The sequence below is a fragment of the Nicotiana tomentosiformis genome, chromosome 8 (genome assembly GCF_000390325.3).
Source record: "Nicotiana tomentosiformis chromosome 8, ASM39032v3, whole genome shotgun sequence".
NCBI classification, from domain to species: Eukaryota; Viridiplantae; Streptophyta; class Magnoliopsida; order Solanales; family Solanaceae; genus Nicotiana; species Nicotiana tomentosiformis.
Genome location: NC_090819.1, coordinates 109,023,405 through 109,049,609, shown reverse-complemented (window position 1 = coordinate 109,049,609; position 26,205 = coordinate 109,023,405). Strand labels below are relative to the sequence as shown.

The 26,205-nt window shown below is 33.3% G+C and overlaps 2 protein-coding genes across 11 annotated transcripts; both read left to right on the top strand.

The window, feature by feature from the left end:
- Nucleotides 1-1,176: 1,176 nt before the first annotated feature.
- LOC104101421 (uncharacterized) lies at nucleotides 1,177-1,857 on the top strand. Its single transcript, XM_009608860.2, has one exon. The coding sequence runs from the start codon at nucleotides 1,177-1,179 to the stop codon at nucleotides 1,855-1,857; it is 681 nt and encodes a 226-aa protein (XP_009607155.2).
- Nucleotides 1,858-14,395: 12,538 nt separating this feature from the next.
- Nucleotides 14,396-24,231, top strand: LOC104095962 (pentatricopeptide repeat-containing protein At5g64320, mitochondrial). Of its 10 annotated transcripts, none has more exons than XM_018770722.3 (5): nucleotides 14,396-14,708; nucleotides 19,766-22,936; nucleotides 23,448-23,476; nucleotides 23,550-23,731; nucleotides 24,004-24,231. In XM_018770722.3, the coding sequence occupies exon 2, from the start codon at nucleotides 19,885-19,887 to the stop codon at nucleotides 22,066-22,068; it is 2,184 nt and encodes a 727-aa protein (XP_018626238.1). In that variant the 5' UTR covers nucleotides 14,396-14,708; nucleotides 19,766-19,884; the 3' UTR covers nucleotides 22,069-22,936; nucleotides 23,448-23,476; nucleotides 23,550-23,731; nucleotides 24,004-24,231. The 10 variants fall into 10 exon arrangements, with proteins under 10 accessions (XP_018626238.1, XP_009600516.2, XP_018626239.1 ...); XM_009602221.4 differs by having other exon boundaries at nucleotides 23,434-23,476; XM_018770723.3 differs by lacking the exon at nucleotides 23,448-23,476.
- The last annotated feature ends 1,974 nt before the right edge of the window (nucleotides 24,232-26,205 follow it).

Below are 26,205 nucleotides of genomic sequence, written 5' to 3'. Positions count from 1 at the left end.
GATTGATATGTTATTGTCATACTTGCTCATTTAGTATATAAGAACTAAATTCAGCTTCAATCATCAAGGGTAGGAATCATGTCTATAGGGTAATCACTATTTGTGTTAAGCACTAAAATCAGGATTTAAAACACTGCCTCGTTGAACGCCAGTAGAAAGCATGCCTATAGGAACAATTGAGTAATTCTGAATATCTCTCATGTTTATTACTGCCAAATACTGAGTAAATCACCTAGATAACATGTTTATAGGTTTCAACCGCTTATACTTATAATCAGTAGACAACTGTGCAGTCGCTTAGAAATTACTTTGCATAACTGCTCGCATGATTAAAATCCAGAATCATATAGAAATCATGTCTATAGGGCCTAACGACTTCAATTGTTGAAACTGTCAAAAAGCCTAATTTGTTTGCGTGCATTTGCTACCTAAGTGTGGAGGCTAACCTAAGCCCTTATTTGCTTTTACATGAAAGTCCAATTTGTTTTGTATGTCGCTTAGTTTTTATCATTTTGAGCAACCTAAGTTAAGTCTAGAACCATCCAAAAATAGAGGTCCAAACGCCTCATAGGTCATAGGCAAGGGACGGGCAGTGGACGCATAGGGTATGATTTAGAATTGATTAGAGCGCTTTAGGTAAATAACTTAAAGATAGTAATCGGGTAGCAGGAGATGATAGTATGTGCCCGCATAATAATATGAGTAACACCCCGTCTTGGGAGAGTTAAGAGGTATTATTTATGTTGCACGGGGTGATCCTTTAGGCTAAAAAACTTAGGACCCCCCACTCATATTAAAATAATTCTTTCTGTTTCTCTTCTCTCTTAGACTAATTCACATGATTTAAGTTCGGTCAGGACCCACCGTTGTGGACCTCGAGGAGTGCCTAACACATTCTCCTCTGAGGTAATTTGAGCCCTTACCCGATCTTTGGTGACACAAACTAGTAAGCCCGAGTCATTTGCAATAGGTGCCCTAACACACCTTAATCCGTTAGGTGACGACTCTCTTTTAATACCCTTCCTTTTAAAAGAGTTGTCAACGTCGAAACCCGATTTCGTAAGAGAACGGAGCACGACACTTAGCGTTTGTGCGATTGATTTTGGTGGCCATTGGGACGATCAGTTGTCGTTAGCAGAGTATGCTTATAATAACAGCTATCAATCGAGTATACATATGGCGCCGTTTGAAGCTCTATATGGTCGTAAATGTCATTCACCAGTTGGATGGTTTGAACCTGATGAAGCACAGCTATTGGGTTCGGATTTGGTTCAACAAGCTTTGGAGAAAGTTACATTGATACGAGAACGACTTCGGACAGCTCAAAGTAGACAAAAATTCTATGCAGATAAGAGAGTTCATGATTTGGAATTCATGAAAGGAGAAAAAGGCTTTTTGAAGGTGTCCCCTATGAAAGGAGTCATGAGATTCGGGCGCAGAGGCAAGCTAAGCCCGAGGTATATTGCTCCGTATGAGATTTTAGATCGAATCGGATCGGTGGCGTATAGACTTGCTTTGCCTCCGAGGTTATCTATAGTTCATCTTGTATTTCATGTGTCTATGCTTAGACGATATATTAGTGATGATAGCCATAAGATTCAGCCTGAGGATGTGGAGCTTGATGAGGACTTGACTTATGAAGAAAGTTCGATAGCTATTCTTGATACGCAAGTGCGACAATTGAGGTCGAAGAAGGTTGCTTCAGTGAAAGTGTTGTGGCGCAACCATCCCACAGAAGAAGCTACGTGGGAGTGTGAAGCAGATATGCGAAGCAAGTATCCTCAGTTGTTTGAGACGTCAGGTACAATTTCTAAATGGTTCGAGGACGAACGCTTGTTTAAGTGGGGGAGAATGTAATAATCCTAAATATTTTATACACTTATTAATTAGGAGATTGGAGAACTAATTTAATTTATAGATATTGGGGTCAAATATTAAGTTATGGAAGGAAATTTTGTTACTATATGAGATATGATACTAAATAAGTGGTTAGTGGCTATTTTTTAAAACTATACTTATATAGTTGATTTTGGTTATTTATTAAATAAATAGGAGTGGGCTAAGCCCATTATCTTATGGCTGCCACGTTTTTAGTGACCTAAAGAGTAGAAAATTTGGGTAATTAGTTCCTGGCTCTTGAAACAAAGAGGCAAAATACTCAGAGAAGATTCGTATTGGGGAAATTAGCAGCGGCATCGTAAGACGCTAGGTGGTTAGCTTTTATAGTGTATGTATGTCGATTAGTTCACTGCTGTATAAATAAAAATTATTCTGCACATTAGTTTTGGTAAAGAAGTGTAATGATGGTTCAATACCAAGCCATGATGTGATATTAATTAGGGGATACAATAATTATACAATGATGGGCAATTCTTTAGAACAAAAAGTTAGAGAAATTAGCTGTGCATATGTGTGAATTTTCGGCACTGTTCAAACTCTCCTCACAGTGCATCAATTTTTAATTGTTTTACAAACCTTAGGATTTTGGCCATAATAGGTGTCAATCATTCTGTAATGATTAGTAGGATTAGAGATAGGGATTTGAATTTTTAATGAGAACTCCATTAACAAAATTTGCATCAGATTTTTTACTCAATTATTTAATGAAAACTTATTTGAATTTTTGGACTTGCCCCTTTTAGCTACTGCTCATTATTTTTCTAATGTATGAAGAATCGTTTGGATATCTTCCCAAAGGCATAGGATACGAGCAATCACATACTAGGCTAAACCTTACCTTACTAATCATATTGAGGCATAAAATAGCCTCTCCTATTAGCAAGCATGAAGAAAAAATGAACTACTAAGAACTAAGAACTCTATGATTTTTACGGTCCCTTCTATTTCTATTTGATTTCATTTATTATTTAGTCAAATATAAAGGCTTTTTCATAAAATTCTCTTTGTAGTGGGATTAGTCTAATTATTTCTGATAGACATTCTAATATATATTCTATATATTCTATATCTTGGGTTCTTTGATATTCTTCTATATTAGTTTTTACTAGATTTGTCAGTAAATTTATATTATCGGTAGTTTGTTGCCAATATTGTAGATATGTATGATTCATTATGTGTTATCAAAATATAGATCTAATTCATATAAGTCTGTTTCTGGTATAATTAATTCTGTCCAATTTTGATTCATTAGTTCTGTTATTTCAGTTTTAAGTAATTTCTCATAGATTGTTCTTCTTACATCATTATCGATATTTCTTAGTATATACAGTATAAGTGTTTTATAATTAAGATCATCATCTATTAAATAAGTGTTCATTTTATCATATGATTTGCTAAACATATTCCTTTTAATCTCTATGTCTATTATCCTTATTCATCATATTATAATAAGTTATTTTAATCATCTTTTCCGGTCACTACCATGATTTTCTGCTTCAATCAGTTACCCTAACAGCGCTTCAACTTTTGTTTACTCCCCTAAACGGCCTCTCTGCCTACTGGTTTCAACCTTAGGATGCATAGTCTGGGCTTACCTACTCTTAGCATATTTTCATGGCAAACTTACTCAAGATGATTTCTATAACAGTACTATTATATGATGGATAATTATAATTTACATGTAAGAGATTATCAGGAATATATCAATTTAGCTACTCATGATTATAGTGTGACATACCTGTTTTTGTAAGTTCTTGATATCTTCTTGTTGATCCATAGCTTTCATATCTTCTTGTTTATCCATAGCTTCCCTGTATTTTATCTTTGAATATATTAGAGAGAAGAGAGAGATTTGGATGCTAAGTTGCAGCCTGTTCTTTTATTGATAATTGAAAGACTTATTTAAAGATTACAAAAGTGACTCTTACTGTTCATGAACGACCTTTACTGTTTATGAGACTGACTCTTACTCTTACTATTCATGAACGACCTTTACTGTTCATGAGACTGACTCTTGACTCTTACTATTCATGAACGACCTTTACTGTTCATGAGACTGACTCTTACTATTTGTAAAGTAAAAGACTATTTACTTTACGACTTTTACATTAAAGAAAAGAAAAAGAAAAGAATCTAGTAATTCTTTCAGAAAAGAAAAGAATCTAATAATTCTTTTACTTTATCTTGTCTGCCATAGCTTTTGTCGTTTTTTGTCGTCTTCTTCTTCAGTAATCTTCTTCTCGATTATTCCAGTTGTACGTCTGAAACAATGTTATCTTCTCCTTTGCATTTTGAGCATATGTGGTCTGGATATTTGTGACTGATTAGCTTGCAGTATCTTGTTAACAGTTCTGGAGAAATGAAATTCGTCCTTATAGCTCTTGTAGTTATGTAGGTTGTTCTGGTTTTAAAAGACTTAAGACCCATTGTCTTAATTCTTCCATATCTGCTTCTCGTATTTCTCTGCAATTTGAATATATCATTGTTTGTTCTCTTGAATAATAACTCCAAATCGCATTCTGGTTTAGGTAGTTGTTTGCCAGTTCATTTAGTATAGTAGATATTCCAATAATCCTTTTATTTGCATAAAAGTCTGGAATATTTATTTTTTCTATCTCTTCTTGTTCTTCTATTCTTTCTGGTATGAGCATTTCTCTTGTAAGTCCGATCTTGATAACTTGTATGATAGGCTTTATTTCTTCATATAATATCTCTGCTGTAGCTGAATAAAATCGTATATAGAATAACGTTCCTTTAGTTATTCTTCTGTATTGCATAAATGCTCTGTGTAACTCCGGTATGGTAGCTATCTCCTGTCCTGTTTGTGTGTATACAGTATCTAGTAATCCATAATTGTAGCAAGTGGCTACTAGTTTTGCATTTGTATTTGGTAGGGCTATTAGTTTATTGTATCCTGTTAGATAATGGGTAATATAATCTTTATTTTGGTTCTGGGTAGTTTGGGATCTTGAGTTTTTGTTTAGAAAGTTTTGTATTTTGTATATGTTGTCTATGTATGTACGGGTTATATGGTTGTATGTCTTTTTGGTTTGGTTCAGACTTTCTTTGTAGGTGTTTGTTTGTAGTGGTATGAATATTTCGTTCTGGGTATTTTGGATATTTTTCTGTGTGAATGGTTTTGAAAATAGATTGTTCATATTTATATTTGTGTATTTGGGTTTAATTTCTTCCTTCTTCTTTGCAGATGAACTGCTAGCTGTGCTGCTTCCTGCAACTGCATTTAACAAACTGTTATGAGTTTTTAGGTGTTTCTCAACGTCACCTTCTAGCTCTGGAATTTTAGAGATTTCCGATCGTCTTATCTCCGCATTTTTTGAGTCATGCTGCTGACTATTAGCTGTTTTCTTTATTATCTGTATCTCTTCGTCCATACTTTCCACTTTCTTACAAAGTGTAGTCATGGCTAAGAGTAGATTTTCCATTGTATTATCTGGTTCAGTTTGGGTAGCTTTGTCTTGACAAGTAATCTGCAACAACATTCTTGTTAGTAGTAATTATTTCAATTGTAAATGTAAAGTTTAATATATTTAATACCAGTCTTCGTATTTCTTTTGTTGTAACTGAATCTTGTACTTTTCTGGTTATCCACCATTTTACTTGGGTATTATCTGTTCTTACAATAAATCTGTTGTAAACTATATATGGTTCAAATGCTAATAAACATTTATATAATGCAAATAATTCTTTTCTATTTATTTCCCATCTTTCTTGTGGTTCAGTATAAGATCCTGAATAATATCTGCAATGATGTTCTATTTTTTCTTTATCATATTTATATTTAAGAACTCCTCCATAACTATGATTACTCGAATCTGTTTCTACAATATAAGTAAATTTCTTATTTTCATCTGGGAAGTATAATTTTGGTAATTTCTTGCACAATATTTTAATCTTCCTTATTTGTTCCTTATCTTTTTCATCGAACCCATATTCTACATCCTTTTTTAGTTTTTTCTGTAAAGGTTTTAGGTTTTCTGCTAATTTAGGTATATATTCTCTTACTTGGTTTACTAATCCTAAAAATGATTGTAATTTCTTTTTTGTATCTATGTTTTCATCAAGATTGATTATTTTTTGTACTATGTGTGTTTGCATTTTTATTCCATTTTTATCTATTTGTATTCCTAAAAATTCTATCTGATTCTTCATAATTTCTGCTTTGGTTTTGCTTAAGCTTATACCAGAGTTTTCTATAATATGTATGAATTTTTCTAATAATTTTATATGTTCATCTTGTGTTCTTGAATATAGTAATATATCATCTATATATACTATACAATTCTCTAGTTGGTTAAAATAATTGTCCATAAAATATTGGTATCTTCCTGGTGCATTTTTATATCCAAATGGTAAAACATTCCATTCATAAAATCCTTGTGGCACTGTAAATGCTGTTAGTTTTTTAGATTCATCTTCTAGTTTTAGATGGTAAAATTCTGATTTACAGTCAAATTTACTAAAGTAATTATATCCTTGGATTTGTCTTATTTTTAATATCTTGTTAGGTATTGGGTAATTATATGTTTTAGTTTTTGCATTTAAATTTCGGTAATCTATAACCATTCTACTTTTTCCTCGTTTTTGTTCACTATGTTTATTTACTATAAATGCTGGACTTGTATGTTTACTATTACTTTCTTGTATATAATTGTTATCTAATAGTTCTTTTATATGCATTTTAAATTCTGCTAAATCATCAAAGTTATATTTTAAGGGTTTTTGTGTTATTATACTATTTTCTTCTATTAATTCTATTTTTATTTTTGTCTTATGTTTATTCCATCCTTTTAGAGGGTTATCATTATATAATTTTTCTTAATTCATTCTGGATTATTTTTACTTTGTCTATTGTGAATATAATAATTTCTAATTGAGTAGTTGTATTTTTACTTATATTTTCTAATTTTTGTGTGATTTTTTCATTTCCTCGTATCCATTCTGTAGTTTTTCGTTGTTTATTATTTACTCTTTTTGCTCCTACTTTATTTTTACATGGTGTGGTAAACCACCAGTATGTTCTTGTTATTATGTGTGGGTATAATTTGTCTAAAAATGGCATTCCTAGTAATATATCTTTCGTAGTGAATTCAAAGTTATATATTTCTTCTATAGTTAATATTTTATCCCATACTTGTATTTTTACATTTTTGGCTTTGTAGTTAATCATACTACCTTCATTATTAAATCCTGTTACTACCATAGGTGTTTTTAATTTTTTCCATTTATCTGTTGGTAAACAATTATATTTACATATATTAGCTTCTGCTCCTGTATCTATCATTGGTGTATAGTATCTATTATAATATCCTTCTACTATGATTTTTGCGAGTATATATATTTTCATTCTTCTGTTCTTTTTATTATTATTTTCTTATCTTTGTATGTTATGGTTAATTGCTTATCTCCTAGACTGTATGGTTTTACTTTTTCTAACCATTTTATTCCTAGTGTAATATTTTCATTTTCATTTTCTTGACATATTTTAAATTATATTATTAAAGGTATTCCTCCAATAATTATTTCTTTTTCTGTTATTTCTTCATTTATTATTAATTCTTTAGGTAATTCAGGGCATAATTGTTCAGTAGTTATTATTTCAGTTTCTGTTACTAATTCTCTTGTGATATAGTTTTCTTCTTGTCCTGTATTTATTAATATTTGATATTTTCTTTGTTCCATGATTTCAGTTATATAGTAGTGGTATGTATTTATTTTTTCTTTTGTGTTTTTTATTAAATTTTTTGGGATTATATATTCTCTTCTTGATGTACTTATTCTTGATGATGTTGGTGTTTCATAAGTTAATTGGTTTGGTATACTTGATGTACTTAATCTTTCTTTTACTATTTCTAAATCTTCTTCCATGTCAATTTCTTTATAACTATATTCATTATTGTCAATAACTGTAACTATTCTTTCAAACGGGTTTTCTATTTTGATTTTATTAATTTTATTTTTTGCTGCTATTTTATGTTTTGTTGTTAAGACGTATAGATTTTTACATCTAGCTGTAAATATTTTACTTCCAGGTGTTAATTCTATTCCTGACATTTTCCAGTATAATACTAATGATTTATCTATATTCTTATCGTTTATTGCTATTGAATAATTGGTACTTATTATGAATTTGAATTTTTGATATATGAGATTTCCTTTTATTGCACTTATTATGCTTTTTTCTATAGGTTGAATTATTCTATCATCTGCTAAATATATTTCTATAGGGGTATCTATTCCTTCCCTGAAACATGCTTTTATTAGTATTTCAGTTCCTCCTAGGTGTACATATTTAATTGGGTTTTTTGCCTTTATATCTTGTATTTCTTTATTTATTATTCTTTTGTTTATTATTGGTATTTTGGCTTTTTCTTTTGTATATTTACAGTCAATTATATGTTCTTTTTGACTAACCACGTAATATTCTTCTTTTTGTCTTTTGAACCAATTTTTTATTGTAGGTACTTCAAATATTTTTTCGACACTGAGGTCTAATTCTTTTTCTTTTATTTGTTCAAATATATTATTATCAAATATAATTTTTTGTTCTGAGGATTCTTCATCTTTATATTCTTCTCGTGTTATTACTTCTATTTCTTTTTCAGTCATTAGGTTTCATCATCTTCTTTAGTTATTTCATCTTCTATATCTGATATTTCATATACACTATCTTCACTATCTAGTTCATAATCTATATATTCCATCTGCATATATTCTTCATCATTAATTATGATTTCAGTTATTTATTTTTTCTTTAAGTTCCTAGGTGCTTTACAGTCTTTAGCTATATGTCCTAATTTTCTACAGTTATAACAAGTACATTCTGTTAGCTTCTTTTTTGGTCTAAATAGTCTTTTAGCCTGATAATTTTTTACATAATATCTTTTTCTTAGTTTTTTATTTTTATATTTTGACTTATATTTATTATATTTCTTTATTTTCCATTTTTTATTATATTTATCTGTATCTGTACATCCGAATTGTGGTGCTGTTTTATTTTTACAACATCTTAAGTTTTTTATTAATGTTTTTTCTATTTTTGTTTCTTCTTTATATTTTTCACATATTTGTATAAACCATTGTTGTAGAAATTTTATTCTAGATCCTAAAGTATCTGTTAATCCTGCTTCATTCCAATCTTTTATTATTTTAGAATTAAAAGGTTCTGGTAATTTTGTGAAATATAATTTTCTTATTTCTTTACTTTCTTCTGTATTATATGTCCCTTTATAATAATATTCTCTAAATGCACAAGTATATTCGTCTATATAGCACATATTACATATTGCTAATTTTGTTATCAGATTTCTATTTGTTTGTTTTTCCTTATTTTGTTCTTCAATTTCTGTAGTCATACTACTAAATTCGTTTCTTATGGTTATTTCATATTTATATAATATTTCTATATTTGTTGTTGCTATTTCACCATTAAATTTTTTATTATTTCTTAAAGTATCTATACTTTCTCTAGTTAAATTGTGTAACCATAATTTTACTGTTCCTATGAGTGTTCTTTCTATATATCCTGGTGTTTCTGCCATTCCTATTTTATTATCTACCAATTGTTTAGATACATATCCTATCCATAATTGGATTGTTTTATTTATATCTGCTACGCAATCTAAATCTAAAAAGTTATATTGTTCTGATATTGGTTTTGATGTCCATTTTTTATTTAATCTACTATCCCATAGTGTATTATATCTATCATGTTGTTCATAGTTAGCTGTATAATAATTTGGGTATAATTCTTTTGGATTTTTTACGCCTGATGTACTAGGTCTTTCTTCCATATTTACATCTCCTGTATTTACTTCTATATTTTTTATTTTTTCTATACTTTCTAAAAGTTCTGTATATGTTTCACTTATTTCGCTTGATTCTGACTTTTGGTCATCTATATTGTTATCTATTTCTTCAATTCTGGGAGTTGCTTCTTCTGTTTGTAATATTTGTTTAAATTTATTTATTTCATCTGTTAATTCTATTTCTTTGTTTTTCTCTCTTTGTTTATTTTCATATAGTGCTTTTAACATGTTTAATTCTTTTTCTAGTGCTATAATTTTTGTATTTTTTATTTCTTCTAATTGTTGTATTTCCTTGTTTGCTTGGTTTTTAATAATTTTAATTTCTTTTTTCTTATCGATTTCTTCATTTTCTTTACTTATTCTAGTCATAGCTGTCAGGCTATCTTCTAATCTTGCTGTTTCTTTTTCTATCATTAGGTATAATTGGTCTCCTATTTTTTTTATATCTTCTGCCTAAATTTGAAAATATTATTTTTATTTTCAATCCATCTTGGTTTTCATATATTTTTTCGTCTACAGCAAATTCTTCTTTGTTCATTCTTAATCTATAGCTCTGATACCATTTTTACGTTAGAGATATTGAGTTTGACCTATTAAGTGATATCGTTTATCAATATATTGTATAGATTGAGACCATTGGAGGCCATTTGGTTGGTGTTCTAGACGTTGCAAGGTTGGAAAATTTTTCGTTAGCGAGGTAAGTGAGACTTTAAGCTTTGATGCTTGCTTTTCTAAAACTCGTTTTGAAAATTTATTTTCTTTGCCTGGTCCATGTGTTGGGACAAGCGTGCGCTTGGCAGAATCGATGGTCTTAGACTAGCCGCAAATATATTATTTTATGAAAAATACAAAAACAAATTTATTTTATAAGTTATTTGATGGCATGATACGGTTGTGAGCCATGATGTTGAGTTTGATATTTTGATACGGCAGTGAGCCATGATGTTGAGTTTGATAGCTTGAGACGGCTGTGAGCCATGGTGTGGAGTTTGATACGGTTGTAAGCCATGTTGTTGAGTTTGATACGGTTGTGAGCCATGGTTAGGGCTGCTTATTGGGCGGATCAGGCGGTTATTTACTCTTAACGGTTTGGCTTATCGGTTATCGGCTTTTAAATATATTAATCCGATAGCCACCCGATAAGATATCAGACGGATTGGTATCGGTTTAGTTATTATCGGACGGTTTATCGGCCTAGTTGAATCTGTATTACAGAGGCTTATTTTGGTCCTTCATGTTACACTGTTACTAGTAAAAACCAGCAAAAAGCCAATTTACTTTGCATGTATTCCCACAATTTTTTACCATTACCTTCAATGGTCGTAAAACACAAGCCATTGCTTGTTACTATCTTCTTTTGGCCAATAATTTGGTCCATCTGGTGGCATTAGGATCCCATTTACCTATGCAAAGAAGGAGATTGTGGGCATGTTATAGGTTTGAGCAACAGAAAAAAATAGAAATTTTTCAACCGTGGATAAGTGGAACTGTGGAGGGGATATTTAATATATATATATATATATATATAATTCTTAACGGTTTAATGGTTTATCCGATAAGAAAATTATAATCCTCCCCTAAACCGATAAGTCGCTAAAAATAAAATTTCAATCTGTTCCTCATCCGTTAAATCGATAACCCGACACCAATAAGCCATTAAGCCACTTTTGCAGTTCGATTTTCGGTTTCGGTTCGGTTTTGAACACCCTTAGCCATGGTGTTAAGTTTGATACGGATGTGAGCCATGATATTGGGGCATTGTGTATGCCTTTGTACATCACCCGAGCATTGTGTATGCTTTTTGATATTTTATATATGGGGCATTGTGTATGCTTCAATGAGCATTGTGTATGCTCTATTACATATTTGAGGCATTGTGGTGCCGTTGTAGACTCGTAAAGGTATTGTTTAATTTCTTTCATTGTAGTCATGACAAGTCCTTAGTGTATATTGTGTTAAAATATGTGTATTCTTGTTGATTAATTCTTATTAACTCTGTTGATAAATATGTATTGAGTTATTGTATAATTATCGTATCTATTATATCGTTTTTGTTGTGGTGTGTTTGTATTTTCTAACACTTGTTCCAGAGATATTCAAAGTAGCGGGTCGAGAATCTTACTGAGTTATATTTACGTATAATTCACTCCTTACCTGCATCTCTAAGCAGGTACTATTGCGGGCGATAGAGCTAGTGGCTGAAGAGTTCGTTCGGGCCGATTCTGTTGATGAGGTGAGCCACCGCATTGTTCGTGGAGGTTGTCACTGCAGCTTTATCTAGTTTATGCTAGTTATTTCCTTTTCTTTGGGGTTTTCATATCCGTCACTAAAACTCATATTACTCTGTTAGATGCTCTATGGTCTTAGTGTGGGATTTGGGCTAGAGTTTTATTATTTGAGTGATTGTTGGTTTTTTTATCAATTGACTAAGGTATTAGGTGATAATCATTTCCTCTTTAATTATTAATAATACTTTTAGGCCTGCACTTTTTCTCTCAGTGTTTGTATAAATAGTTAAATGTTAGAGAAAGGGGTTCGCCTGGCAGATGGTGTTAGCTGGGTGCCAGTCACGTCTAGGAGGTAGTTTTGGATGTGACATGTAATCCCCTCACTGTTGCCCAAGCTTATTAGATTAATCCCTCCCAGGATAGAACGGAACAACTATTCTGTAATTCTGACAATGAAAGTTACAGAACTTCGTCGAACTCAACAAACGGCAGTAAACCACACTTATGCTTACGTTTTACTTCGAAAAACAGTACATAAATGCAGAAGAGAGAGGGGAGAGTATGCAGATATTCGGTGGTAAAAAATGAGAAAAAAATTCTGAATTTATAGCCAAACAGTCTGAGTTGAATAGGTGCGAAGGTGCCTGTTTACCTGATGTACCATTTCGGCAGAAGTCAGGTTGCGAATTTTAAACCCAAAACGACTATTAGAAAATTTAACCGCGTCGTAGCCGAGTGAGCGACGGAGACGACTGCGCCAGGCACCACTTCTTCTCTACTCTTTAAGAGCTAGAAGATATGCTTCTCTATTTAAGCACAAATATTTTCTTTCCATCTTTTGATGAGGGACAATGTGCATTAGTAAAGGAAAATACTTCAAACTTTTCATTTCCTCTTTTCCCTCCATTTCCCATTCAGATCTCTTATCTAATTAGATAAAAAAAACCAACAATTTGTGAGCACGTAATTTTTGACCGATATAAAATTACTCCTAAAACATTCCAAAAATAGCTTTTATGCCTTTTATAGAGTTTTAGGAATTTTTTTCTTATTTTTACTTGATTTGTTTGGCATTTTTATTTGCATTTATATGCACATTTAGAATTGTTTTAAATCATAAAATCATCAAAAAAAAAATTACGTTCTTCATTCGTCACATTCTTTTTAGATTATAATTGCATTAATAGCTTTAATGGCTTGTAGTTATACTTTATTTAAAAAAAACAATAAAACAAAATCACAAAAAATAATAATACACCAGTAATTTTTATTAATCAATTAGTCTTAGTTTAATAATTTATCGTTTAATTAGTTTAATTGTTACATGAATTAGATAGTCGAGTTAATTTTGCAAAGAATTGGATTTAAATTAGAGTTTCAATTTAGGTGGCAAAATCTGAAATTAAAACAAAGAGAAAGAAGCTGCTGGTTGCTATGAGCAATTGGGCCAATGCACTTCAAACCCACACTTCTATGGATTTCCCACACTTTATTCACACTAGTGTTAAGCTACGCACGTATAATCAACTCTCAATACTATATTGTAATTAATGTTGCTCTATTTTTTTTATTTCTTTAATATTCAATGCTCTCCTTATAGAAATAAATTTATGCACGCCAAAATTTTTGCAATTACTTATATGATGAATTTGTAAAAAAATTGAATTTGATTCTTTAACAAATTAGTTGATTCAAAGAGTTATTTTGTTAAATCAATTAAAAATTAATATGTACACAATTTGCATGCATATTTATATATTAAATTTAAATTATTGTGATTAAGTAGTGTTAGAAAAGTGATGTTAAACCACTCCTCCCTAAGAACATTAATTAATCAAATTATTGGAAAAAAACTTTTTATGTAACTATGAAAATATTGATCAAGACAAAAATTTAGACTGTGTGATAAAATCATGCAATTAAGTGTAAAAAAACAGCAATAACTGCTGAAGATAAAAGATACTTTAATTTTCTAATAGAATTTTCATGATGAAAAAAGATAAATAATACATTCCTAGAATTTCTAAAAAAAAGATAATAGAATCCGAGAATCATTTACATTCAAATCCTATCATTAGTTTACTTCTTTGTTTACGATAAAATTTTGGACATATTTTTCAAACATTTCTTTATTCACCTAGGATTTCTGGGATATTTCTTTTTAATTTCGTACATAATTTAGTTGTCCCTAAATTTCAAAACTAATAAATTCTTTTATATAAAAGTTGACTTCAAGTATTAAGTATTAAAAAATTAATATATAAGGTGTTATAGTTATATTAATACAAGGAAGTATAAATTTATATAAGGTCAAATGTTAATGAATTTTAAAGTCCTACATATTAGGACTTTTTATATAGTTCAAATACAAAAAGATTTAATAATAAATTTTAGTTTATTTTAAAGTATTAAATAACGAGAATTCACACAAACACACGAAAATTCCCCCACACTCCTCTCAGACACGCTCATTCTCACCTCTCTACAAAAGCACACAAAATAGCTGGGAGAGGAGAATTCAAATCCAGATCTGAGAATTCAAAAGAGCTCCAAAATAACAAAACAAAAATAGAAACAAAAGAGTGATTTCAAGGCTATTTTCAACTTCTGCTTTCTTTGCTTCATAATTTTTGGGAATCCGAGTGTTATTTGAGCTATAGAATTGTTGTCCGCTGCTGTTATGCTGTTCCTGTTCTGTTGACTCACCCATTCTGCCTTTATTTGGTTATTTTGAGATCTTCACATTGCTGTTGAGGTGTGAACTTGATTTAAATCATGTAATCGTGATTGGATGCTACAATACTATGAACTTGCAGTAATTTTCTCTGTTTCATGTGTTCAACATGTTTTCCAATATCACCTGCCAACTTGATTTAATTTTGAATTACTCTGGTGCATGAAATTTATACAGATCCATGTAGAAAGGTGCTCTGTTGTTTGCCTAAGCATTCATATTGTAATCAATTTGTGCGCAACATGAACATGAATGTTATTTAAAGTAGGATTTGAAAGTGAGATTTTCAGATTATTTTGAGAGTTAAAAAACCTAGCAGTCATCTTTTCTTTCTAAGTTTCATAGCCGCAACTTCTTCTCTAAGGGAAAAACGCAGCCACCACAAATACCATCTTCTTTCCTCCATTCCCAGCCATGTCAACCACCTAAAAACTCCATGGATTGATAGCTCCAAGGTTCCATTACTGTCCGGCCCTATTTTCCACTTGAGACACCCAAAATAGCCATGAAACAAGATGAAACTTCCCCCAAGATCACCATAAAGCGTCCAGCCATGGACTCCATCGAAGCAGCCAAAAACGTCCCCAAAAATACCCCCAAAACGTAGCTGAAGTCACCCTCAAAACACAGCAAAAAGTAGCTGCTGAACAGCTCAAAAACAGCTGCGAAAACAGGCGAAAATAGCCTCAAAACCGGCCACGAAAATCTGCTCGAAAACAGTCCAAAAGAGCTCTGAAAAGCCATCAAAAACCAGCTCAAAACACCTTAAAAACGCAGTTAAAACCCAGCCCCGAAATCCAGCTGAAAGCAGCCCCAAAACACCAACCAAAAGCACCAAAAAACAGCCCCGATAACCAGCTATGAAACCACAGCTGGCAGTCTCTGACACCCCAAATTCGAACCACAACTACACCGAAAATCCAGTCGAGTTGCCGGTAAAATTTCCGGTGACAACAGTCGTCCATTTGAGTTGTTGGTCAAGAGGTCTGTTAGCAGGTTTCGGTTCGAGGTCGTCAAGCTTCAGTCAAGTTGTTCATCTGTGGCCTAGTTCACTTTTGAATTGTAAAGCTGTGAAATATTGAAAATTCAGGTTCATATTTTTAGGTTCATTTCTTGTCTCAACCTTGATTAATGTTGATTTAGTGTTCAAATGCTATGGATTTTGTGCTTGAATGAAACACTATTCCTGGCTCATGATAATATTTTGTCTCTATGCTTGCCTACTGTTCATTTTTGGCTATTTATGAGTTAAGGTAGTTCTATGATTAATCAGTTATTGTGACTTCAGAATAGTTCAAAGATCTTTGTTTGAAACTTAGTTTCATATTAGCTGTTGCTTCTCTTGGTTAGCCGATCATTTTAGACTAGTATTGGATTGTCAAATATGAGCCATTGAGCAATAATGGGCCCTGTGAAGTTGAACATGGGTTCTGATATTGGCCGTGTGATTTTTTGGTTTTAATTATTGAAGTGCTGATAGGAATTTGTTTAACTGCCTGTTTCAGTAATTAGGCCTCTTAATAATTGGCTATATAATTGAGAAAGAACCCAAGGTGCTTCTTTTGATTGATTTAGGCCTAGGTTAGAGGCGCGGCCCCATGTGTAATAGAAAGAATAATTGTGAGTGAGAGATGTGGGTTGCGGTACATCCAAGGTCCATTACATAAAAAAAAAAAGAGCGGAAATAACTATTGTGAGGGAGTGAGGCGAGTCGTGAATCAATTCAAGACTCGTCGCAAAAAGAGAAAGGGAAGAGTGAAGATAGACAAAATAATTGTCTCGGATTTGCAAGAGATAAATAATTTATGAATATCGTAGTTTGCTTTAGGCACGATCAATAATATGAATTGTCATGGCTATGGGTACAGTTCCCGTGGCATAGTCATGACATAACTAGGGGTGGGCATAAAATCCGAAAAACCGAATTCCGAACCGGACCGAATTAATTCGGTATTTCGGTTTCGATTTTTTCGGTATTAAATTTTCGGTTATTCGATATTTCGGTAGATCGAAATACCGAATTATTTAAGTATTTCATGTGTTTCCTAATTCCTATCCTAGTCCTACACTGCCCTAGCCCAACCCAAAATTTTATGTTTGTATTTCTAGTCCAATAAGACTAAGCCCAAGTCCCTTACTCTCTTAGTCTCTTTCCCTTGTTTCTAACGATAGGAATTAGAATTAGGTTTCTCTCAAATCTCAAGGAAGAACTAAGAAGTGAAGAACAGATCGTCTGCGATTGCGAGTGCTGCGAGTGCGATAGAGACGGCGTCACGGTGACTTCACAACCTCGGCGCCGACGACTCTCAAGTGTGACGGCTTGTTTCCTCATTTTTTTATCTTCATTCTTCAATCTCCAACTCTTCAACAGGTTCACAACTTCTTCAATCTTCAGTTTGTATTTTGTAACCAATAGCTTCTTTTTTGGGTACAAAAGGCGGTATAAACTATAAAGTATAAACGTATGTATTGACATAATGTTGTTTGTTAGCCACAAATATTTGACGCTGTTGTCACTTTAGAAAGGGATGTAAAGCAAAACTCTTAAAGATTAGTATTCTGTTTTCTTCTCCTATGGTTCCAAAATATAGTTCCTTTTGCCTTCTTTCTTTTTTCCCACACCTTTGGACTCTATGGCAATTTGTTGATTTATTCAACTTGGGCGTAGTCCAAATGAATTTTATAACCTTTTAGGAATGCAGTGCAATTTTGTTTCTGCTTGCTTAGGCTCTTAGCAGTGTTAGCACAACGTGATACATTATGTATCAAACCGAAACCGTACCGAAACCATATCGAACCAAAATAAGAAATACAGCACCGTACCGAACTACTTTGGTACGGTATTTGGTATACACAATTGATAAACCGAATACCGAAATACCGAATCGAAGTACCGAATGCCCACCCTTAGACATAACTCCAAAACTCAGGGGTACTTTCGCATGGCTTGACCCTATAACTTCAAATCATTTAGTAAAAATAAACATGTCGTAAATTGCTGGTGCGTTTCACGTGGCGCGATTTGCGGTATGTATAGAACGGCAAGTGTACGACATCGTAACTTGTTCAAATAAATTCCAGAAATACTAAAAGCGGTTTAAATATATAATAAAAGCGGTAAAAGGTAAAAATGCACATAGGTCTAAAACATGTCATAATCAAGTAATTAAGCCAAGTGTAATTGTAAAACAACCGTGCTAAAATCACGGAATCCGGGAGTGCCTTACACCTTCTCCCGAGTTTACAGAATTTCTTACCCGGTCTTCTGTGTTCGCAAACCGTAAATAGAGTCAACTTTCCTTGAATTAGGATTTTAAAATAAATGGTGATTTGGGACATCTTAAATAATTATTCCAAGTGGCGACTCTTCTAAAAATAAAATAAAATCAATCCCATTTCAAATAAAGTCACTTTAATTGGAAAAACTCCTTTGCCCCGCAAAAAGGAGGTGTGACAAAGTTTAAGCCAGAAGATGTACAAATTAAGCTGTGCTCAACTTGACAATTACAACCAAAAGTGGAGGATTCTTATTCCACTTTTTCAGCCTTTTTCTTTTTAATGATGTTATTCCATTCTTTCCTCTTATCCTAATGCAACCAGCAATGAGGATAAACAGATGCAAGCAGCAATGCAAACAACAGCAGCTAGCTCTAGTAATAAAATTAGCACATAGAAGTACAACAAAAACAATAAATAAATGCTAGTTGGAGTCGGCTATATGAATCATTTTTTATCCATTCTGCTCTATTTGAGCCTGTTCTCAATTAAACTTATGTTCAGTCATTCCCCATTTCTTGGGGTAAAATTGAATACAACAACATATTAACTACTAGAATATTCAAGGATAATTGCTTTATGTGGTACTTGCATCATCTAAGATGTATAAGTATGCCAATATGGCTTTAAAACTGTTCGTTCTAATATGAAACAGAAATGCAGAACTTTATTCAGCGTATGAGAAAGAATATTATTAGTTTGACAATTTGTGATTTTTTTCTTTCAAGTTTTTCAAGGTTGCTGAACTCATTAAATTCTCTTCTTTCACTTGGGACAAAAGGCGAGGGCAAAATATTGTATTACAAGAAAACTAAAGGAAGCATGTCAATGTAAAGGAAAAAGACGTGAACAATCCTAGAATATTTGCCAAACAATCATTATATTAGTGGCATACAGATAGGGATAAAGATAGCACCTTTAAATGAGTCAAACGTTAATCTATCTATCATCCATGAGAAGAAACAACAAAAGTAACCATAAGGAATAAAGCACGATGGTCTACTTGAAGGACAGGAGATTTAGTAGAGAAATTACCTAAAAGCGAGATCAGGATGTTGCTGAGAGTAAGAGATTTCTAGGGGAAGCGGAGATTATTGCAGTTTATGAGAGATAAGAGAGTAATACTTTTACTCCTTGTGACAGGAATGGCATCAGAACTGATGGAAACAAGAGTTTGGGAAATCCTCTGTTTTCGCTATTTTTTGTGTGAAAGAAGAATGAATTTTGCTTGAAATTGAAGCTTTCCCTTACCGAGATGCTATTTTGCAAGAAAAGAAAAACTCTAGGCGGGCAATGTGCTGTGAGTTTTCAGTCATCACGTTAAGTTTTTGGTGAAATCAACAAATTTTCCTTTGTCTCTTAGAAACTCGATCTTTTGGAAAATCGTGATTGAACTTGAATTGAATTGGATTGGTAAATTGATTTGGCTTAAAATTTGATTTTGAATTGTGATTTGTGAATCATTATTAAGAAAAATTGTGATTTTTGAACTGAATTGAATTTTACTAGAGATTGATACTATAGTTTGTGTTCACTATACAAACACTCGTTCAAACGATTGTGAAGTAAATTATGTTCGGAATGATAGTTTGATACTAATAAATTGTTATTCTGCAATTGTTTTTTATTTTATATTTAAATTATATTGTTTGGTTTTACGTTGTTATGACTGGCAAGTTTCTGTGGAACAGTGGACCTCAATTCCTGTGTCCACAATTTCTATTAATATATCTCTTTGGTTTTTGTTTTTGTACATTATCAATCTGGTTGATGGTTTTTAATCTTATTCTTGAATGTTGTAGGAAAAGAAATGTCTTCGCTTACAATGTGGAGCTAAAATGGGTTTATTCATAAACCAAATTGGAGAAGCTATCTTGGCAATTCTTGAATAAGTATCTGAATAACATATAATGGCTAGTTTATGAAATTTCTGCACTGCCCATTTGAAGGTATGCTGAAAAGGTCGAAACTTTTGATTCACATACGTGAAGAGCTAGGAACTCTGTATAAGAACCCTTCTTTTGCATTTTGTACTTGTATGACTGATGACAAGTGTGGTAATGCTAAAGGCAGTGGTGGGTCGGAGTCCGAGAATGAATGGGAAAGATTGCTTAAGCCTTTTAACCTCAAGCAACTCCGAAGATCACTTAATAAAATTACCCCGTATCAGCTCAATAAATTATTGGCACTGCCTTTGGATGTACCAACATCGATGGAGCTATTCCAGTGGGCTGGTAGCCAGACGAGCTATTGCCACTCATTTGATGTCTACTATACATTGATTGACAAACTTGGGGCTGCCAAGGAATTTAAGATTATAGATAGATTGTTATTACAGATGAAAGATGAAGGGGTAGTTTTCAAAGAGTCCCTCTTTATTGTGATAATGAAGCATTATGGAAGAGCTGGTTTACCAGGGCAGGCAACTAGAATACTATTGGATATGTGGAATACTTTCTCATGTGAACCCACATTTAAGTCATATAATCAAGTATTGGATATTCTGTTGGCTGAAAATTGTCCAAAAGTTGCTCCGAATGTGTTTTATGAAATGTTAGGGAAAGGTATTTCTCCTTCTGTATTCACTTTTTCTCGAGTGATACAAGCATTATGTATAGTCAATGAGGTAGACTCTGCTTGTTCACTTCTTAGAGACATGACAAAACATGGGTGTGTACCAAATTCAGTGATTTACCAGATTCTTATTCGTGCACTTTCAAAGTCTGATAGGGTAAATGATGCATTGAAACTTTTGGAGGAGATGTTTCTTATGGGTTGCATACCCGACATCAATACTTTCAATGACATTATCCATGGGCTTTGTCGAGCTGATAGGATTCATGAGGCTGCAAAACTGGTGGATCGGATGCTTCTCCGAGGTTTCACCCCCGATGCTATAACTTATGGCTTTCTGATGCATGCTTTATGTCGAACAGGGCGAGTTGATGAAGCAAGGGTTCTTCTCAACAAAGCACCTGAGCAGAATAATATCATCTTTAATATGTTGATTAATGGCTATGTGACTAATGGGCGGTTCGATGAAGCAAAAGTCATTCTGAATGAGAACATGTTGATTAAAGGTTATCAACCAGATGTTTATACATACAACATTCTGATTCGAGGTCTTTGCAAGAAGGGATCTCTGTCTTCGGCTCATGAAGTTGTAAAAGAAATGTCATCCAAAGGTTGCCAGCCCAATGTGATCACGTACACAACCTTGATTGATGGCTTCTCCAAGGCTGGCCGTCTACAGGAAGCTTATGACCTTGTTACTGAGATGTCAGCAAAAGGTCTCAGCCTAAATATAGTGGGTTTTAACTCTCTTATATCAGCTTTGTGTAAACAAGGAATGATTCAACAGGCATTAGAAATTTTTGGTGACATGTCAAGCAAAGGATGTAAACCAGACATTTTCACATTCAATGCTTTGATTTCAGGTTTTTGCAAGGTAGACAAGATGGGTGAAGCATTGGGGATGTATCGAGATATGTTCCTTGAGGGAGTTATTGCCAATACAGTTACCTACAACACATTGATTCATGCTTTCTTGAGGAAAGGTAAAACCCAAGAGGCGCTTAAGCTTGTGAATGATATGCTATTCAGAGGATGTCCCCTTGATGAAATCACATACAATGGCCTCGTAAAAGCACTTTGCAATGATGGAGCAATTGAGAGAGCAGTTGGACTTTTTGAAGAAATGCTGACAAAGGGAATAAAACCTAATCATGTAACATGCAACATCTTGGTCAATGGCTTTTGTAGAATAGGGAAGGTTCAAAATGCCCTTGAGTTTCTGAGAGACCTGGTACATCGTGGATTGGCACCTGATATAGTCACGTACAACAGTCTAATAAATGGCTTTTGTAACAATGGTCGAATTCGAGAAGCTCACAGCCTCTTTGAAAAATTAGAAGTTGAAGGAGTTTGTGCTGATGCTTTCACTTATAACACCTTGATTTCTTCCTATTGTAAAATGCACATGCTTGATGATGCTTATACCCTGCTTACTAGAGGCATAGCTGTTGGTTTCATTCCCAATAATGTCACATGGTACATACTCGTGAGAAATTTTGTTCGAAAGAGTTATGAGTCACTAACGAGTTAGGTTAGTCAATATGAGCAAGAATTGACAGGTGGCTAAGCATCTCTATGTTTGCTGTTGATGGAGCCTCTTTTGAGTATGATTATACTTGTGTTGCTTCCCCCCCCCCCCCCCAATTGTTATTTTTGTTGTCTGTTAGAAATATACCACCTGTGCACATATTTCAGAAATTGTCTTGTTATGATATCAATTAGGCAACCATGACATGTTACTTTATATGCTCGCACCTCTTTTTTCTCTTTCCTTTTTCTTTGTGGTGGGGGGATTTGCATTGGTTCACCTCATAGATGATGCTTGTGATTTGTATCCAGTCATAGAAGGATTCTTTGTGATGTTGTTCAAAGAATCTTGTGAAGCTTGAGCTTTTTCCCCATCTTATCTCTAGAGAAACTTGACGTAGCAGATGATGTCTATGAAATTTAATCTTGTTATCGCTGACATTATTTAGCTGATATGAAGCAAGCCAAGGATAACAATTGGGGTAAACTAGAGCAATCATATCTACCCTGATTATCAGCTGTTACTAAAGAATGCAGATCTGGTACTGGTGCTGAAATAAACAGTGACCAGAATATCCCCAAACAATGCATTCTGTTTTACTTTCTGCATGATGGAGGTATATTATGCACAAAGTTTGGCTTCATTTTTGCTGTGTTGTGCACTTCCAAATCTGGGAAGTTCACCAAACAGTGCATGAGGTCAAATGTGCCACCAAGTTGTGTGAACAACAGCTTGAACCTTGAAGCATCTTTTGTCATTGAGAATCCATAATATCTGCTCTCGTCTTCTCTCTCCCCCCAGGTACCTTCTCTTCTATCCCAAGGTCAAATAGCAAATACGAGTCCCTCGTGGAAGATTCTTAAATGTTGAGGTGACTCTCCCTATCTTATATAAATTTGTTTCTAGTTGCTTTATATTTGAACTTATACCTTGCTTCCACAAGTACTTTGTGTAGTTTCTTTGTCATTGCAATTGTTGAATTTGATTCTTTCTTCTTTTTTCTTGTGAACTTTGTCTTGGATGTCGTAAAATCATCTCCAGGCAAATGGGATGGACAAGATACTCCTTGTTCTCCCTCTCTTTTTGGTGCTGCATTGTTGCACTTCTTGGTGTTATGCATTGATATGAACTTGAAGCAGGCTTTAAAAAAAGATTTTTTAACCAGATTTTCCTTTGCACCAAATCATATTTAGTATTGTGAATCCTCTGTGGTTATTGAGTTTCTAAGTTTGGATGCAAACAACTGAATTTCTTTTTTCCCTATCCTTTGGACGGTCAACTGACAAGTAACCTGTAGATTTACTCCGTTACTGCCTTAGACTAATATTTGATAGGTCTTTCTGACTCTACACATTTTGAAATAACTAGAATTTCTGATCCAGACGCTCCATCCGATGATGACAAAATGAAGGTATCGGAAATTCACTCTCTCATTATCCTTCCTTATCGGCCGTCTAATGACATTCCATTTGGTTGACGCACAGGATGTCTTTCAATTAATTGTTTCATCCTTTGAGAATTTTCATGACGAGTGCAGCAGATCATATAGTAAAAAGGCCTTGGTCCTTGAGACTGTGGCCAAGGTCAGGTCATGTGTCATCGTGCTTGATCTAGAATGCGATAAGCTCATAACAGAGATGTTTCAGCATTTCCTTAAAGAGATAAGGTACCTCCATATATCTTATTGCTTTAAACATAATTTTGCTATCAAGGACATCTTGACTCCTATGTACCTTTGTTCTTCTATTTGTAATCTACTTTTTCCTCACAAAAAAGTGATTCTGTTTGATTGAAAATTTTGACTATAGATGTTCGCCACGGTGAGCTTCTATTGTTTGCTCTTTCAAGTATGACTTGTAATTAAGATTGAAGTCTTTTCCCAAATATTAAAAATAATTTTCTAACAATGTTTTTACTCGTATATTCTTGGATTTGCAGATTCCTTAGACTGCATCTGAAGTTTATGATCTCCATATTATCTTTTATGGGCGAAGTTTATGATCCATATACTTCTATAATTTTTTTTCCAGGACTTGTATTGTTTATAGAATTGCTTATTTATGTACATGTAATCGTACCTTTATTGGGGTTTAAGCAATTTGTTGGAGGCCAGAGTTGTGCCAAATGTGTTATTTGATTTTATGCCGAAAAGTCTCTTACTGTCCACATCTGCTTGCATACTAACTAGACATCCATTCCTCGCATTCCTCACTAAATTGAGCAACGTGATAGTGCACGTATTGAGATTCAGCTTGACCAGTATCCATGATGGAACTGGAGGGTCAATTATCCTATCAGCAAAACGGCCTATGAGCCACTTAAACTTGCATCAGTTTGCCATCTTGGTAAATAAACTTACACTTTTCCCGTTTAGAAATTTTAACTCATTTGTTTGTACTGTAATAAACCCTCCTTTGAAGCGTCTATCTCAATCGCCTTACATGAATAACACGTCAGATAGTAAGACCATTTAGTGCTTGACATTTGTAATCTGTGGGCCTTATTTTTTTTTTTTTTTTTCAAAATCAATTTACTGAATTTCTAATTTTTTCTTTCTTTCCTTTCTTCATCACCATAGCTCTGCCAGGAGCCCGCCAAACCCCCCAAGACATCATTTTCAATGGTCAAAGTGTGACTCAACCATAGAACCTTTAAGTACCACCGAATAACTCGTTTCCAATGTTATCGACGGCTTTGCCAGCATATTCGTTCTGAAATACTTTGTTGTCCGGCAAGAATATCGTCACCAATAAGTCACAATCTGTTCCTATGCTGCTCATTTTTTAAGTTTCGATTCCTTTGTTGTGAAATACTACGGATTTTATTGATTCAATTTTAAGTTCTAAGATTTTTTGCTTTGGAACTATGAACGACGGAACATACAGAGGAAGAGGAAAAAGAGTTTTCTTTTGTGTCAAGACAGAAGAAGAATTGGAAGGAAAGGGGAAATGTTAACGAAAAAAATAAAAGAAAAAGGAAGAGATAAGAGGACTGTGATGAGAGGGGTAATGAAGAAGATGGGGGTTGGGGGGGGGGGGGGGTCATTTGGGTTTTTCTTTTCATTTCTAGTTTCTGTCTTTTTTTAGTATTTTTTATTTCAATAAAGTGAATTCACGCGTCTAATTCGCGTGATTGGCACGCACTATTGCCACATCACACACGGCATTATCACACAAGCATGGTCAACGTTTAGAGGTATTTAGTAATACTTATTCTCTCAACTTTGAGTATCTAAATGAGAAAGTTGTAAGTTTGTTTACCGGGATAGCAAAATGATGCAAGTTTAAGTGGCTCATAGGCGTTTTGATGATATCTAATGCTGCATTAAAGTAGTGAGGTAGGAATTTTTTTCTTGAATGTTGGTAAAAAATGAAAAGTTATATCTAAATAAGCGATGATGTTCTAATTGAAATAGAGGATTGCATTTTCTGTAATTCTCGTCAGCTACTTCTCGTTCTGCTTGTTGTAATGAATTTGTGAAGCTTTATTAAACCGCTACTGATGAATTCTAACTATACTGATGGGCGTCCCTGGGATGAAACCTGTTGCTGGCTGGATTTTAAGTCTCTTGGGGCTCGTTTGGTACAAGGGATAATGAATAATTAATTTCGGGATTAAATTTGAAATGACTTTATCCCATGTTTGGTTGGGATAAAATCATGGTATAACTAATCCGGGATTAGTTATCCCGGGATTGTAGTGATAACTAATCCTGGGATAATTAATCATGGGATAACTTGTTTTCCCAACCAAACAACCCCGTGGACTTATACGCTGTTAAGGATCACAAATTTTGTATGTCATGCTGCAGTTGTTAGTAGATACTATAAAATAGTGGCATTTACTCTATGGAACTTGACTTTTACTTTGTTTTCAGTAGCATTTCCATGTTAATTATCAATTTAGCATTATTTTTGAAATAATTGTTGTAAACCTGGTAATAAATTGTTCAACATCAATGCTTTGTGAATGACGTTAGGGTAGACATCGTGAAGTTAATCAATTACTCCCTCCTCTCATATTAATAGTCATGGTTATAAAAAATAGTTGTCTCGAATTATTTGTTATTTTAGAAGTTCAAGACAAAATTGATTATTTTTATCTTTTTTTACCCTTGATAATAATTGTTCTTGAGGACAG

Coding starts and splice junctions, on each gene's coding strand:
- LOC104101421 (XM_009608860.2), top strand. CDS start 1,177: ATGGCGCCGTTTGAAGCTCTATATGGTCGTAAATGTCATTCACCAGTT.
- LOC104095962 (XM_018770723.3), top strand. CDS start 19,885: ATGAAATTTCTGCACTGCCCATTTGAAGGTATGCTGAAAAGGTCGAAA.